The 16971-nt window shown below is 47.4% G+C and overlaps 1 protein-coding gene across 1 annotated transcript in view; it reads right to left on the bottom strand.

The window, feature by feature from the left end:
* Positions 1-16971, bottom strand: part of LOC124606591 (facilitated trehalose transporter Tret1-2 homolog) — a 96787-nt gene that overhangs the window by 47829 nt on the left and 31987 nt on the right. Inside the window, exon 4 of the mRNA XM_047138576.1 lies at positions 15057-15391. Within this exon, the coding sequence (XP_046994532.1) occupies positions 15057-15391 (335 nt within the window). The remainder of the gene's footprint in view (positions 1-15056; positions 15392-16971) is intronic.

Below are 16971 nucleotides of genomic sequence, written 5' to 3'. Positions count from 1 at the left end.
GTGCGAGTACGGATTGTAGATGTATTGTTGACGACATGAAGCTCTGGTCTGGCAATGAGTCTTGCACGGATAGCCAAATGGTAAGGCGACTGCTCATGATAGGTGGGAAATCCTGGTTCGAGTCCCAGTTTAGCACAGATTGTCATTCCATTCTACAGCTGATGGTAGTCATTATTCGCAATTGTGAATTCTACTGATATGTTTCATAATGGCTGTTGTCGCTGCAGTGCATCGTCATCAGAAAAATGCAGTCTCTGCAATATCGGAAAACCGCAAAAGTCAATAATGTAAATAACCATCACTTAAAATACCAGAATGGATGCATAGAACTGTAAAAGGGTGATAAAATAGTAGATTTTAAAGTTGGAAATAAAGTAGCGAAAACAGAATAAGTATCTGAAGACATTCACAGTAACAATATTTGCTACTCACTATACAGCGGAGATGCTGAGTTGCGGAGAGGCACAACAAAAACACTGTCGGGCAACAAAGCCTTTGTCAGAGATAGGAAACATCTCTATGATATTGAAAGTGTAGGCCTAGAACAATTGATATATACATGTTGAAAGACAAAAATCGTGAAATTACAGAAGTGGAATTGTGTAGAGGATATAGCACTGCATGAAGTATAATTAAATATGATGAATTACAAAAATGAACACATTGAAGGTACAAAGCCATAAGAAACGCAAAATGAAGTATGGAAGTTCAACTATGTGAAGCAACTGAAGTTTTAGGGAACAGGGTGTGAGTTATGGTTAACTGTGTTTTCTCCTACTTGGTGGCGCTGTAAGGTGCGTAGTTTGGGTATGTACAGAGGCCAATCTGCATGCTGGCCTCCAGCTAGGACAGTGTGTGAGCTGACGCGCTGCCTTCGTCTCCTTTCGGTGATTGCGGCTGTTGATCACACGTCTGCTTCGGTGAGGTGGGCGGTTGGAAGAGGCTTTCAAAGTTTCTAAAAAATGCACTGTTAATAAACTCGTTCAGTTGATTTATCGTGTTGCCAGGCTTTTGTAGATGGAGTGCAGCAAACCTCAATTTCTGCCAATATTGTCAGCAGGTATCCCTTAGGTTCATTGTGCAGCGCTTCCAAATGCGTATTAACAGTTCCAACAGCATGCTACGATGTTAAAAGCTGCTCACCAAACGCTGCTTTATTACTATGAAATGAAGCTTGCTCAGTGAAGTGTATCAAAGTGCCTGCCTCTTGTTAAACTCATGACATCCGTACCATTCCCTCCATGGTCCTCCTATACTCTCCCAATCAGCTTCACTCAAATTCTCACCGCCTCCCCCCTACCATAACTGCAACATCTACTTGTACGTATCTAAAACGTTGACCTCAGTTGTAAAATACAGTACTCTGATATGTTGTTCTGAGTATACAAGACAGGTATCTGATGCACTTAGGTAAATTCTACATTTATGTGGAGTTATTTTCTTTTCTACTGTTGTAAAATGTTAGATGGTGCATATTTAATTTTACTTTGTTTTACATCTGAAGATGATGCAGAGTGATCGAAACATGTAACCGAATTAAAGTGTGCAACCGAGACGGAATAACAATTTAGAATTATCTTAAATATCTAACATAAAAATTATAGTCAAATGGGTGCAGCATCATTAAAAAATATCATTTTGGGTATTAATAAACCGCTTCAGCTGTATTTAGTCGTTTATTTTTATCTCTACCGGTTTCATGGCACTAAAAGCCACATCATCTGGTGAACGTATAACTACAGCATTAGAGATAAAAGTTTTAGTTACATGTTCACCTTAATATGGGGCTTCTAGTGCCATGAAACCGGTAACCGTCTAAAAATAAATGATTAAATACAGGTGAATTTATTCTATCGCAACTATCGAGGTTCACGGCGTTGGCTCGCAGGGCGCATTCTTCGCTGCCTCGGCCGCGCGATGTATTTGGTTTTGGGGCCTCTGGTGAGGTGCGTCGGCATCTCAATCAGCTGCGCCTCTGTCGTCGCACGGGTTCTGCCGCTCCCCGTCTGCTTTCAGCGACGGTGCCGTCCGGTCAGCGCCCTGGGGACCCATCTACTGGCTCGCCTCATCCCCAGGTGTTCCCGACGATGCCTTCCATTTTGCCCCATGGCGACGCTCCGCTGCCGCCTCCGCCGCCGGCGCTTGTTCTCCCGCCGGCGACGCCCGCAGTAGACGCTTCGCTGCAGCCGCCGGGCGCCTCCCTGGGTCACGCGCCGCCGATCGCTTCCCGTGACCAGCTGTCCTCCGCCATGGAACTCTTGCCCGCTCCGGACCACATGACGTCATCGCGCGTCGGATACCCCGACGCAGTGGAGGTCGACCCTTCGGCCCCTCCTGTCTTTACGGGCGCATACACCGCATGTTGACGTGCACCCTGGACTAGGTTTTCAGGCGTTTCCTAGCTCCCCTCGGACCGAATGGCCGGGTGCGGGTGGCACAGCCTGGCCTGTTGTTAGGCTCCCCACCTCATCGCATACGTCAACATGGGGTCCTCCCCACGGCGGGCGGAAGCCTTATAACACGACCGTTCGCCGATTTGCGGGGGAGGAATGTGGTGTCACCGCCAGACACCACACTTGCTAGGTGGTAGTTTTAAATCGGCCGCGGTCCATTAGTACATGTCGGACCTGCATGTCGCCACTGTGTGATCGCAGACCGAGCGCCACCACAAGGCAGGTCTCGAGATACGGACTAGCACTCGACCCAGTTGTACGGACGACTTTGCTAGCGACTACATGGACGAAGCATTGCTTGGTCATGTCGGCATATGGGGCAATGAACAGGCTGATCGGGCTGCCAAGGAGGCCTGCAGAGAGCAGGATGTGGTCCAGTGTCCTATCCCCTTGCCGTCAGTCATCGCTGCACTCCATAGGAAGTGCATGGAGTTGTGGGAGGCCGAATGGCTGGCGGTGTCGGCCAATAAACTGCGGTCGGTAAAGTCAACCACTCGGCCGTGGCGTTCCTCCTGTCGGTTGCTCAGGCGGGAAGAGGTGGCCCTCACACGTCTGCGGATTGGGCACTGTCCTGTGACGCATAGCTATTTATTACGGCGGGAGGATCCTCCGTTTTGTGCCACTTGTGGTGTGCACATCTCTGTCCGGCACATTTTAATCGACTGTATTTTATACCGTGATGCAAGGGCAGAAGCACAGGTTGTTGGGGATCTCCCTTGTATTTTAGCTGACGATGAGACGTGTGTGGCAAGGGTTTTTAAGTTTTGTGATGTGTCTGGACTCTGGCCTAAACTTTTAGGCTGGAGGTTTTAGTGTGTTGCAGAGTGGCTGACTCCTCCCTTTTTTCCTTGTGGTCAGCCAGCCACTTCCATCTGCTCCAATGTTTTAGCTCTCTCTACCATTTTCTTCCTGTATTGTCCACGTTTTACTGCTGACGCCCTGCATCATCCCACACTTCAGTGTGGGTGAGCCCATTTTTTCGATGATTGTTCCCCGTGTTCTCGGTTCCGTTTTATGTCCCTGTTCTGAGGTTTTCTTTTTTCTTGACACCCGTCTCACTATGATGCTGCACGGGCGCTGAAGACCTTGCTGTCGTGCGCCCACAATCACCTCTACTACTACTACTACTACATTAGCCGAGCCAATAGTTAGAATAGCCTTCAGCTAAGTCCATGGCTACGATCTAGCAAGGCGCCATTAGTAACATTGCATGTGTCTAAAGAGTCTCACTTGTATCGCCACAATCTCCGGATGTACCACAAGGAGGGATTAAAGTTAAGTATTCCAGAAGCTACGTACTTTTCTTTATAGCATTCATTACGTATCCTGTTTCAGACCTCACGCACCCTGCTTTGGCTTAGCGCGTGCCTTTCGGCTTCCTCTCATTGTGTCTAGGCTGTCTTGTCTAGACACAACAGAATTGTTTTATTAATACCCAAGACGATTAGCCGTAGTTGTGGTAGACCTACCTACAAGATGTCTGCAAAAAAATGTTCGACTTATTTCGTTGTAGGCCAGTATTAAGAATAAGATATACTTAAGGCCATGTAACTGTTGGACTGCCATAAGAAGAGAGCATTCCAAGAGGGTGTGAGCCACCGACGCAGCACAGCTACACCAAGAAATGGATAGGTGTGGGGAAGCGTGTCACTACGTAGCATGAAGACATGAAGACATGGGTCAGTGTAGTGTCCAACATAGGCCAGCATAAAATCATGGACTCCCTCTGAATTGAGTAGGATGATGAATGCTACACAGCAGTGGTCTCCTTGATGCCTCGAAGGCTGTTAGAGGGAGAGAAAGCACGCCATTCACCAATTTCAGCTGAGAGACTGCCTGTCGCAGAAGCTTTCGTTGGTCAGGTCCCGTATCTCAGACAAGAAGGTATTTAAGTCGCTTCAATAGTTCGGCGATAAACTGTCTCATTCTTCTGGATCCCTGTGACTCAAGATTCTCACTGATAGTGGACATTGAGTCGTGACGGTAGAATTAGGTAATAATAGCGCGCAGACTGCTAGCTCACAATGTCCAAGAGAAAGGTCGTGGTCTTATTGACAAAACAGAGGGCTCTGGCAATAGTCATCAGTAGACCACGGATTTTTAGGTCGTAAAAAAGTATGTTTTAGGCACCTAAAATAGGCTCTTTCAGTAGTTCATTTAGGCTATATAAAACCTGAAATAGGCTCTAATAAAATGATGCAGAGAAAATAAAAATAAAATACACAGTGTTCACAGTATGAACATCTTTTTAGTCATTAAAACAAGGAGAATGAATATTTACACCGTTGCAGAGCACAGCAATCTACAACATTAATGTTGAACATAACTCCAAATTTTTTGAGTTCCTGCAAGATAAATGTCTCCGTAAAAAAGATGTGGCAATGGTTTAATTAATAAATTTGTTTTTTCACACATTCTGACCATAGTTAGCTTCACAATAAATAACCAAAATCTTTTCTAGGTTTTCTAGTGAATAACTGTGGCGCTTGACAGTCAGAATCTATTTATACGCTGAAAAAGAACGTTCTACATCAACAGATGTGACAGGGGCGTACTTCATTTTCGGCACATGTTGGACAGGAATTCTGCAGTCAGGAGTGCTGGATTTTCCGCTAAGTATGTCGGCAGCTGCACACAACTCCTTCAGGCGAGTGGTGTTCTGCAAAACCGTTTGCATTTTTGCCCGTACTTTTTCCCCTACTTCACCTGGCGCTTCATTAATTTTCATTTTGACTTCTTCAAGCAAAGAAATATTGTCGTAGATAGGTCTCCCTGAGCCTTCGAATTGTGAAATTATTCTTGCCATAAATGTGTAGTGGGCCCTAACGTAAGATAAGTCACGTTTTAAAGAAGAATCTTTGAGTAACTCCATTGCTCCTCCGGTATATTTTCAACCGCCTTCTGGACAGTTGAGAGATACGTACTATAGTAGTCTGCTGCTCTCAGCCACGTGCCCCAGCGTGTGACAACAGGTTCTGGCGGCATGTGGACATCTGGAAGCTGTCCTTTGAATGCCTGTATTCTTGATGGTGCCTTAAAAATTTTCTTCACCATAGATATTACTTTATTTACTTTAGGAAATTGTAGCCTTACTTGCCCTGCTATGCGGTTGATCCCATGCACTACACAAGTTACGTGCAGCATCAATGGGTAGAATACTTTTAATAGTTGAAACGCTTCTATCATATATGCAGCAGCATCAGTGACGGCCAGAAGCACCTTATTCTCATCCACTCCGTTTGGGTGTAGCACCTTAAGCGCATTGTTCACAAACTGTGCTATTGTTTGTTGGTTAGATTTTGCAAGCTGATTTGAGTAATCAAATGAGGCCTGGATGGAGCACCTGGATCTAGCTTGCCAATAATCAGGTTTGCATTGTAACGGCCAAGACTGTCAGTAGTTCATCCACAGAAATCCATGTACAAGATTATCCAACATCTTCTCGGATTCTGTGCAATGCAGCATTGTAAGCTGAATCCACATAATTCTTACGTAAAGTTGACTCTGCAGGAATATACTGATGGCAGTACTTCTCAAGAAAACCTCTGAAAATAGGGTTTTCTAGTTTCCCAAATGGGATGTTTGCTGCCACAAGTGCATGACACAAAGCACTGCAGAACTTGTTTTTTTCGGAGGATTTACCAGAGTTATTGGTTAAAAGAGTTTGCTTCAATTTTGACTTTCGTTCAACATTAGCTTTATGTGCGATTCCATCTGCATCCTGAGTTAAGTGAGATTTCTTAACACTCGAAACCTAATACGAGAGAAAAGGGAAATGCAATTTAGAATCGCATATAAAGAGTATTTCGTATTACTAAAGGATAGCGATAAAAAAGAATCCTAAGTGACAGGAAAATAAGAAGTCTCAGAAAAACATCAACTAACCTCCTAGTTGCATGCTTGGCAGAAAATAATTTTCCCAATTGTTGTATAATGCGGAAAATCTTGCAGCCACTGCCTTATATAAGTAGACTTTGAACTAGCTCTTTTCGGCATGGCGTAGTATTCTCACACAGAAACTAGAATTTATTTTGCACTTGGAACGTCAGTAACACTTAACACGTCGGTCGCTACACAATGTACTGATTTGTTTTCGCTGGGAAAAAGTGAACGATGACTTGCTTTTTTTCCTTTTACTGCGGTGCATGAAAGCGGTAGGGGAAGTACCGTACTCGTTGCTGGACATATAGCACCTGACAGATGGCCGCCCCTTCTGAACAAGCGAAAGGAATCTACCGGTGCTTTGCTCACTACTGGCAAATTATTGTTGGAACCGGAAAATTCACGTATAATACCTTTCACGAAACAGTAGTTTGATAGGACTACCTGTAGGTAGCAGCGAGAAAATGCGCGAAGGGCAGTAATTTAGCTATAGCGGGCGTCTACATTAACATTGTGATTTTTTAATCCGTGCTCAGCTTAAGGCCTATGAAACCGTTTCTTTGCAAAAATACACAGCTGGCCAGAATCCTACGAACGAAATATTTTCAAATATAACATTTAGTACTCTCACGTTCGATTCTAATGTGTAATTCAGATCTTTGACCGGCTCCCATTCGCTCACCGAAGTTAAGCACTGTTGCGCTCGGCGCGTACTTGGATGGATGACCATTCACCATGCCGAGTGCTGTTGGTAGTAAGGCAAGCAAACGAATTGTAAACAGTCTCTAACGACCTTCGCCTTCGACGAGACGTAAAGCCCTAAGTTTACTTCCTTCTTCTAATCTTTGAAAACACAAGAACTCTATGTCAGATTAACGAAATAGGTACTTTTTAGGATTTTGGTGCCGAAATAGGCAAAATTAGGCGTCAACGTCGAAATACGCAATTTTAGGTCCTATAGAACTAACGGTAATCAGTTTAGTTAGTCACGAAACGGTTAAGTACCAACTTATATGCAAATTGGAGCTTAGGAAAAAAAATAGGTTTTAACCTAAAGATTCGTGATCTATTTTTTACATATGAATAATAAAACACGTATAAAGAGTATTTGGTATTAACAGGGATAGCGATACACAAAAATAAAAAAAGACCGAAGTGTTAGGCAAATACGAAGCATGAGCGCATATCAACTAGCCTCCTTGCTGCACGCTGGGCAGAAAATATTTTTTCCATCTGTCGTATAGTGTGGAAAAACTTGGAGCCACTGTCATATGATGAAATAGGCACTTTTTAGGATATTAAAGCCAAAATAGGCAAAAATAGGCACTAACGTCGAAATAGGCTTTTTTAGGTCCTATACAATTAACGCTATTAAGTGTAAATAGTCATGAAACGCATAAGTACAAATTTTTATGCAAATAGGAACTCAGGAACAAAATAGGTTTTTACCTAAAATCCGGGGTCTAGTCATCAGTTATACCGGCAAGGCAACAGCTCATGTCCCGTTTTTCAGGTATCCGTAGAGCCATCGATATAAAGAATTTCAGCCTCTTGGGACTTACGGATAACAGATGTACTGATGGATAATGAGATGGTTGGTTGGTTGTTTGGGGAAGGAGACCAGACAGCGTGGTCATCGGTCTCATCGGATTAGGGAAGGAAGTCGGCCGTGCCGTTTCAGAGGAACCACCCCGGCATTTCCCTGGAGTGATTTAGGGAAATCACGGAAAACCTAAATCAGGATGGCCGGACGCGGGATTGAACCGTCGTCCTCCCGAATGCGAGTCCAGTGTCTAACCACTGCGCCACCTCGCTCGGTAGGGATTTGAGAGAAGAAACTTTTAGGGCCGAGGGAGGTATGTAGCCTAACCTGCGCTAGGGAGAAGTGCATGATATGATTCACTTGATGCAGTCAAATGGGAGAAAGATCTGCACCTAGTATTTACAGTTGTATTCTAATTTGGAAACTTCCTATAGGCGAGCGTCAAGGTTATGGGGGGGGGGGGGGGGGGGGGGAATTAAACGCCTGGGAGGGGAAGAATGGGAGTTCAGGAGGTTTGGGAATGGCGGACAGTAGATGCAAACTAGTAGCTGATGACAATGTAGCAACGACACGATTCCAGACTCCATTGGAGGACTGTCTTCTGGACTTTTTCAATAAGCTGCAGTGATAAACCATACTCAAGATGGTGAACTGGTTATAGCAGACAGAATGTTGATGGTGATGCTAAGACATACATGAAGCATTAACAGCCCAGTCATGATAAACCAGAGCCCTATTGAAACACAGTAGAGAGGAGCAATCCTATCCCCAGGAGGTATCACTCAGAAACTTGAATTCATTGAGCTTCCGTAAACAATTTTATACGAGCTGACATGTTTGGCAGAACTTCGAGGTGCTGGGTTCCTATGAATAATTTCAGTTGTTTGCTTGGTTTAAAAGAGTGAGAGGGGTGGGGGTAGGAGGGAGGGACCAAACTACTAGGTTATTGGTCCCTTGTTCCTAATAAAACAATGCCACAAGTGTGAGAATAAAACAGACGAAACATACGACACAAAACTGAAACAAAGGAAAACCACAAGAACGAAGGAAAACCAACGAACACTAAAAGGAACAAAAGAGGACAAGAAAGCAACAGACTAGAAACAGCAGAGAAACAAGAAAGCCGATTATAGTGGCTGGCCCACCACGAGAACCACGAGAATAAAAAGGAGAAGCCAGCCATGCTCCAACACATTAAAACCTCCACCCCAAAAGCACTAGGGTGGATGACACAGAGGGACGAAGGACATGTACTACAACTTAGACCAAATGATAAAACCCACCCACACAAATAAAAAGTAAAACTATCAGTCAATGAGGCGTTGTCAGATAACTGAAGATGTCGTCGCTGGGCAGTCAAAGTGGGACAGTGCACCAGAACATGGGCCACCGTCAACCGGGCGCCATACCAACACTGAGCAGCTCTTCACGGCGCACGAGGTAACTGTGGGTCGCTCAAGCGTGGCCAATGCAGAGCCAGCAGAGGAAAACTGATTCCCTGCGAGAGGCCTGCATGTAAGACTTCCACACATTCGTAGTCTCCTTAATGACATGCAGTTCGTTGTGCGAACTGTTATGCCATTCCGTCTCGCAAAGCCGAGAAACCTTGCGGCATAAGCCAGAACACAGGTCAGGTTCAGAGGTGCCCATCTCCAGAAGCGGTTTCTGCGTATCCTGTTTGGCCAGCCCGTCAGCGAGTTCGTTGTCTGGGATTCCGACGTGACCTGGGGTCCACACAAAGACCACTGATCGACCAGACCATTCCAGGGCATAGAGAGACTCCTGGATGGTCGCTATCAAAGGATGACGAGGGTAGCACTGGTCGAGAGCTTGTAAGCTGCTCATGGAGTCAGTAAACAGAAGAAACGACTCACCAGGGCATGAACCGATGTGATCCAGCGTATCAGCCATCGAGCCATCAGTGTAGACCACTTCGTGGCCTCAGTACTTGTCTACAATTGAGAGACAGTGGCAGCAGAGAGCTGCGGGGTTAACGGAGTCCTTAGGGCCATGCGAAAGGTATAGGCAAAGCTGCGACCTATGTGTACACCATGGAGGTGTACGTGAATGGACCTCAAGTATATCTGGTAAAGGCAAGGACTCCAGAAAGAATGGATTAGACATGAACTGGGCCGCCAGTGCGGGAGATGAACTGCTGTGGTTGGGAAAAGGAGACGGTGATTCAGATGTGCAGGAGAACTAAGAACATGTGCTATGTAACTGACCAGCAGCTGTGCATGTCTAACCTGCAATGGACGCACTCCAGCTTCTACAAGGACGCTGGTCACCGGACTCTTCCTAAAAGGAAAGGCAGGATTGAACAAGGGCTCTGTAGAACTGCATCAGCTTAGAGCGAACTGCAACTCGGTGTTGTCAGTCAGTGGAGGGAATCAAGGTGCTGCCAACACTTCCGCTTAAACTGACGAAGGTGAGGAAGCCAAGTCAATCAGGCGTCGAAAACCAGTCCTAAGAATCGATATGTTTCCACTACAGTGAGTGGATCGTCATTAAGGTAAAGTTCTGGTTCTGGATGAACGGTACGACGCCGACATAAATGCGTGAGTCACGTCTTTAAGGCCGAAAACTGGAAGCCATGGGCTAGGGCCCATGGCTGCGCCTTGTGGATGGCTCCCTCGAGGCGCCACTCAGCAACGCCAGTACTTGTGGAGCAGGACGAAATGCCGAAGTCGTCTGCACACAGGTGAGACGGACGGCCCTACAGTTACTGCTAGACAGTTAATGCCCACTAAAAATAGAGACACTCAATACAGAGCCCTGCGGGACTCTTTTCTCCTGGAGATGGGGGAATGATGGGAGGCACCAACTGACACAGAAGTACAAAGCGACAGGAAATTCTGGATAAAAATCGGAAGTGGGCCTTCGAGACCTCACTCGTAGAATGTGGCAAGGATGTGATGTCGCCAGGTCGTGTCATACGCTTTTCGTAAATCAAAAAAAGACGGCAACCAGGTGTTGGCGTCTGGGAATGGCTTTTCGGATGGCAGACTCTAGGGACACGAGATTGTCAGTGGTAGAGCGACCTGGTGGAAGCCGCCCTGACATGGATCCAGTAGGCTACGTGACTCCAGGACCCAATCCAACTGCTGACACCATACATTCCAGCAGCTTAAAAATAACGTTGGTGAGGCTGATGGGGCAATAGCTATACACATGAAGTGGGATTTTACTGGGTTTGAGCACTGTAATGTTGGTGCTCTCCAACCATTCCGATGGAAAGACGCCATCGCACCAGATCCGGCTGAAGATGACGAGAAGATGTCACTTGTCAGATGAGAGATGTTAAATCATCTGGCTGTGGATGTGATCAGGCCCAGGAGCTGTGTTGGGGCAATGTGCAAGGGCACTAAGGAGCTCCCACTCTGTAAATGGGACGTTCTAGTGTTCACTGTGGCATGTGGTGAACGAGGAGTTTCTCTTCCATCCGCCATTTGATAGTGCGAAAGGCTCGAGCATAGTGCTCAGCCAAGTACTCGGCAATCGCGTTTGCGTCGGTAGATAACACCAGGAACACCTGTTGGGGTCTGGTACTCGAAATCACGATTGATCTTTGCCCATACTCGGGAAGGTGACGTATGGCACCCAATGGTCGAGACATATCTCTCCCAACACTCCTGCTTCCATTGTTTGGTAAGTTGGAGAACGCGAGCACAGAGCCGTTTGGAGGCCATGAGGAGCTTCAGGGAAGGGTGCCGCTTATGCCGCTGTAGAGCTCGCCGACGCTCCTTAATTGCTTCAGCGACTACCAAGGGACTGCCTTTCGCTGGCGGCATGCTAAAGAGCGAGGGATAGCGTTTTCTGCCACAGAAACGATTGTTTTAGTCAACTGCTCAACCATCACATCTATGTTCCCATCTGAAGGAGATTCAACGGTGAGAGCAGAGGTGAAAGTTCTCCAGTCTGCCTTGTTTAAAGCCCATCTGGGCAGGTGTCCGTGCGCCTGACGCTAGGGCAGTGACAGGAAGATCGGGAAGTGGTCACTACCACACAGGTCGTGATGTGCTCTCCAGTGGATTGATGGGATAAGCCCTAAGCTGCAAATTGATAAATAAATGCTGAGTAACTCGAGCCACACTGAAATGTATGGCGGCCCAAGTATTTAAGAGGCAGAGGTCTAATTGAGACAGTAAAGTTTCGACATCTCTGCCTCGGCCAGTAGGCACGGAGCCATCCCACAAGGGGTTACGGGCGTTAGAATCTCCCAAAAGCAGCAAAGCTTTAGGGAGTTGATTAATCAGTGCAATTAATACATTCAGGTATACTGCACCATCTGGAAGAAGAAATACATTGCAGACAGTTATTTCCTGCGTCCAATTTCCAGAGGTGTTTGGAGGGGCACAGGTTCACTACAGACTGAGTTTAAGACATTGATGCGAACTCCACCTGACATTCTATTACAATCTCTGTGGTTCCTGTAGTATCCCCTATAGCCACAGAGGGGTAGGGGTCCGCATTGCCAGGAACCATGTGTAAAGCTTAACAGCTGCCGTAGCTCAGCCAGGCGGTGGGAAAACCCGCCGCAATTCCACTGGACGATGACATCGTGAGACTGGAAAGGCACGGAACATTTGATGAGGCAGTTTACACCTCAGGGGCACCTGCTGTCACCGACTTTTTGCCTGAGCTATCTGTATTCATTCTGTCTGAGGGTCCAGGGAGATCTAGGTCCTCAGTGGACGCCAGAATCTCCACCTCATCCGCAGACACAGAGCTTGGAGGTAGCAGTGGTGTAGGTGCCACCGCAATTCCTTTGGTCTTGGGGACCTTTTTGGATTTTTCTCGCTGTGCCTTGAGTTTCCCTGGCTGGGAGTACTTCACTGATTCAGTCTCTAGGATGAAGGATGAGTGTGAAGCCCTGTGACCTACTTCTGGGCTCTTCAGCCACTGGTGGTTGTCGTCTTTCCCACTAACATAAATCTGGGAAGGCAGTGACCCAAGGGACCCCTTACTAGCGAGAGCAGCCTAAGAAGTTTTACACTTCTCCAGCATAGAATGAGGGATGGATGTCCTCATTGGGGGGGGGGGGGGGTTCTCCTGAAGTTGGTGATGCAGGAGCAACAGGGAGGTAAGTGCCCCACCATCAAGGGGGCAGGTGTTGTCTTCTGGCTCCTAGAGGGGACTGGGGTTGGCGGAGCTGATGGGGCTAGAACTGTTGTAGCAGTGGCATAAGATTATATTATGCATAGAGGATGTAGATGTTTTCAAATGTCCACATAGCCTCAGTGTAGGTCAGTCGGTCCAGGTTGTTCTATTTCATGATTTTCCTTTCTTTCAAGAGAATCCTGCAGTCTGGCGACCAAGGCGAATGGTGCTCTCCACAGTTGGCACAGATGGGAGGTGGGGCACATGCGTATTGTGATGTGATGGACGTCCACAATCTCGACATGTGACATGAAGTACAGCAGGAAGACGTGGCTAAGCTTCCAGCACTTAAATCACCGAATTGGGGGAGGGATTCTGGGTTTTACATCACAGCAGTAGAGCATCACCCTGACCTTATCGGGTAATGTATCACCCTTGTAGGCCAAGATGAAGGCACCGGTGGCAACCTGATTATCCCTTGGACCCCAGTGGACACTCCAAACAAAATGTACACGTCGTCATTCCAAGTTGGCACACAGCTCGTCATCGGGCTGCAGATGAAGGTCCCCGTGAAATATGATACCCTGCACCACATTTAACCTCCTATGGGGCGTGATGGTTACAGAAACATCCCCCAGCTTGTCACAAGCGAGCAACACCTGCGACAGGGCAGAGGATGCTGTTTTGATCGAGACTGACCCAGATTTCATTTTGGACAAGCCCTCCACCTCCCAAACTTGTCCTCTAAATGCTCAACAAAAAACTGAGCCTTCATCATCATGAAAGATTCCCCATCAGTTCTCGAACATACAAGATACCAAGGTGATTAAGATCTGCTGCCGTCTTTAGCCTGACGTTCCTCCCATGGTGTGGCAAGGGAGGGGAACAATTTGAGGTCTTACTTCTGTGCACTGAATTGAGCCCATGAATGCTTAGAGACTGGTGGTGTTTGACCAACAGCAAGAGATGATCTACACTTCAACGCATGTCCTCTACCCTGATGCCACCCACTCTGAGCAGGGGCTCTCCCCACAGGCGCCACCCAGCCACAGCAAAGGCCACATGGCAGGATGGCCATTGCCAGGAGTCCCTATGTCCCAGGGAGATGGGCATCTACCCCTTGGCGTATGTGGGGAGTTAAAGGCGCAGGTACCAGCAGAGGAATCTGTGTGGACAGGGGGCTACAACCAAAATGGTACATGGCGGCCCCACCACAACAGACTGGCTACTGTGCTGGGTATCAAGTGCAACAAAGTAAACAAGTCCATTATCGTCAGCGTAGAAAACGATACTGCACAGTTGATGGAAAAATACGCACCTAGGAGGGTGACCTCGCCCAACAGCCCGAGAAAGAGCAGAAGTGCAGATCCACGTTGATGGAGGACATGGACACGATGCACCATGCAAGGCATCCTTACCCAGTTGGCTCGCTCTTTGGGAAAATTTTGAAAAATGGAGGTCAAACCCTACAGGGGACCATCACAAAGGCCGAAATGTGAGAGACTCCTTTTGGTCGCCTCTTACGAGTGGCAGGAATACCTCGGACCTATTCTAACCTCCGGACTCGCAGAGAGGGTAATTTAAATCTCAGGTGGATTACAGTATGATGACAAAAATTGCATTACAGTTATTCTGGTAGAAGGAAATGATGCCTGCCATATGGCCCCCTTTGAGTTGACACTCAGCGAGCACTCCACCGAATTCTTTGAACATGCAGACCTTTTTAGTCAATAAGCCATTTCCTGCCAACACTCATAGTACCCGCTGAGGATGTCGCTTCCTGCCATCCCCCTGAGAAATATCTTTCACAAATGGAGTTAGGAAATACGAACATGTGTAAGTCGCTCCAGTATGAAATCTGTAGGATATGTCCAGATCACCACGATTTAACTCTATTAAGGGAAGGTTGGCTCATTACCTCCAGTCTGGAGCATAGTCCCTCTTCCCTGGAAACCGGGAAAATTCAGCTGGCTTTCACGATAACGACCAGCATTTGGTGCATCCAGGAATGCGTGCTGCAGGGGGATCTCGAGAATAAGCTCACGTAAGACCTAGGTGACAGCTAGCAGTAGAGGTACCTGTGCAATCTCCGCGGAGTAGATGGGCAGCACGGCGTAGACGAGCCCGACGCCGATGCCGGAGAAGAAGCGCACGGCGCACAGCCAGAGCGGCTGCTGCCGGACGAAGAGCAGCGCCACCCACGAGGCGGCGAGCGGCAGCGCCGACAGCAGCGCCGCGGTGCGGCGGCCCGCGCGGTCCGCCGCCCAGCCGCCCAGCCAGGGGCCCAGCGCCGCCCCCAGCGACGGCAGAGACCCCACCCACGAGGCCTGCGCGCTGCCCAGACCCGGCAGCAGCGGAAGCGCCGGAGACGACCACGCCATCACCGCGCCCGCAGACACCGTCGCCAGGTTCACTGAGAGACAAACACTGTTACAAAAGTCTTCCTCTTCAGTCCATTTGCCAACAACGTCTCTTGGTGATGGTATCACATAGTTCGTCACTTTAGATACAATGTCCCAGTCCTAAATGTTTATGCTTGATTGGCTGGTTGAGTGGGGATGGGGGGAAGGGACCAAAGAGCGAGGTCATCAGTCCCGCGATCTAAGGTGACAGAAACTAAGGGAGGAAGAAAGTAAACAGCGCAGTTCAGTCGCTGGGAAAGGAAAATAAGCGAACAAAGAGGCAAAAAGAAGTAACGTTGGGGTGGTAGGAAGAGTAAAAAACAGGAGGGGGAGATGGGGAAGGACGAGAGCAGGAAGTGCCCCAAAGGCATTTAACACGATGGGACACTAGCAACGCCGCTGATGCAGGCACCAGACCATGATCGTGATGGTGGTGATAGCACCAAGGGAAGAAGACACGAAAAGGATTAACAAAACAGCACAAAAGACCAGACAAAACGTAGGAGAAAGTGAGAAAAACCTGGTCAGCATGGAGGCAAGGCCAAAGGCCTCTCAAACCAAGAATGCTGAGTAGTCCAATTCCAGAATGTAATTCAGGTACTTAAATCTGGGAGGACAAACTACTTTCATGAAGAAAACTGAGGACAGACAACCATGCAAGAGTTGTCCACTAACACATGGACAAGGAAGGTGGTAGGGCATATTTAGTGTGAAGGGCCAAAAGGTAAGGGCAGTCCAGCAACCTATGTATCACTGAGGGTGCCTCTGGAACTACAAATGGGAGGGGGGGGGAGGACTGCTCATTAGGGATTAAAATGTCATGGGTCAACCTACTATGGCTAATACAAACATGGCAGAGCATTATAGATTCCCACTGGGAGGGGGGGGGGGAAGGGGAGGTGGAGGGAGGGAGGGAGAGAGAGAGAGAGAGAGAGAGAGAGAGAGAGAGAGAGAGAGAGAGAGAGAGAGAGAGAGATTATATATATATATATATATATATATATATATATATATATATATATGCTACTTGGTGGGAGTCTCCATGACGACATGAAGCATATTAGAGGGGTGGCTCCCAATAGTCAGCCCAGCACTGAGCAAGAAGGAATTTCATGTATAGCCACAAATCTACCTCACTCAGAGAGAATGGAGGTAGATTGCTGCCCAAGCGATCAGCAAGCTCATTATGTGGGAAACCTGTGAGGCTGGGGACAAAAAGGGAATAAACATAACAAGCAGCTTGGTCAAGACCAGCGAGAAGGTCGTGGAAGGGATGGTGGGAGTAATACTGGATGATAGACTGAAGGCCACTCATCAAGTGCATATGTAACAAAACTTGGGTGAGCGAAGACTGCTCAATAGTGCAGATGGCGCACTAAATGGCCACCAGTTTCACAGTAATCACACCACACAAGGCAAGCTAGGTATCATGTTCCATGCCAACAGAAGACATGTAGGCATATCCATGTGATTGGTGGATTTAGAGCCATTCGTGTAAAAGCAATGCCATCCTTGAACTCCCATAAGAGTGGGTGGAGAGAACAATGAAATCACTACTGCAGCGATGGAGGCTTCTGAACTCCAGATGGGA

This window comes from Schistocerca americana, chromosome 3 (genome assembly GCF_021461395.2).
Source record: "Schistocerca americana isolate TAMUIC-IGC-003095 chromosome 3, iqSchAmer2.1, whole genome shotgun sequence".
In the NCBI taxonomy this organism is placed as follows: domain Eukaryota; kingdom Metazoa; phylum Arthropoda; class Insecta; order Orthoptera; family Acrididae; genus Schistocerca; species Schistocerca americana.
Note: the sequence above shows the minus strand (reverse complement) of the source record. Positions and strands in the feature narration are given on the sequence as shown.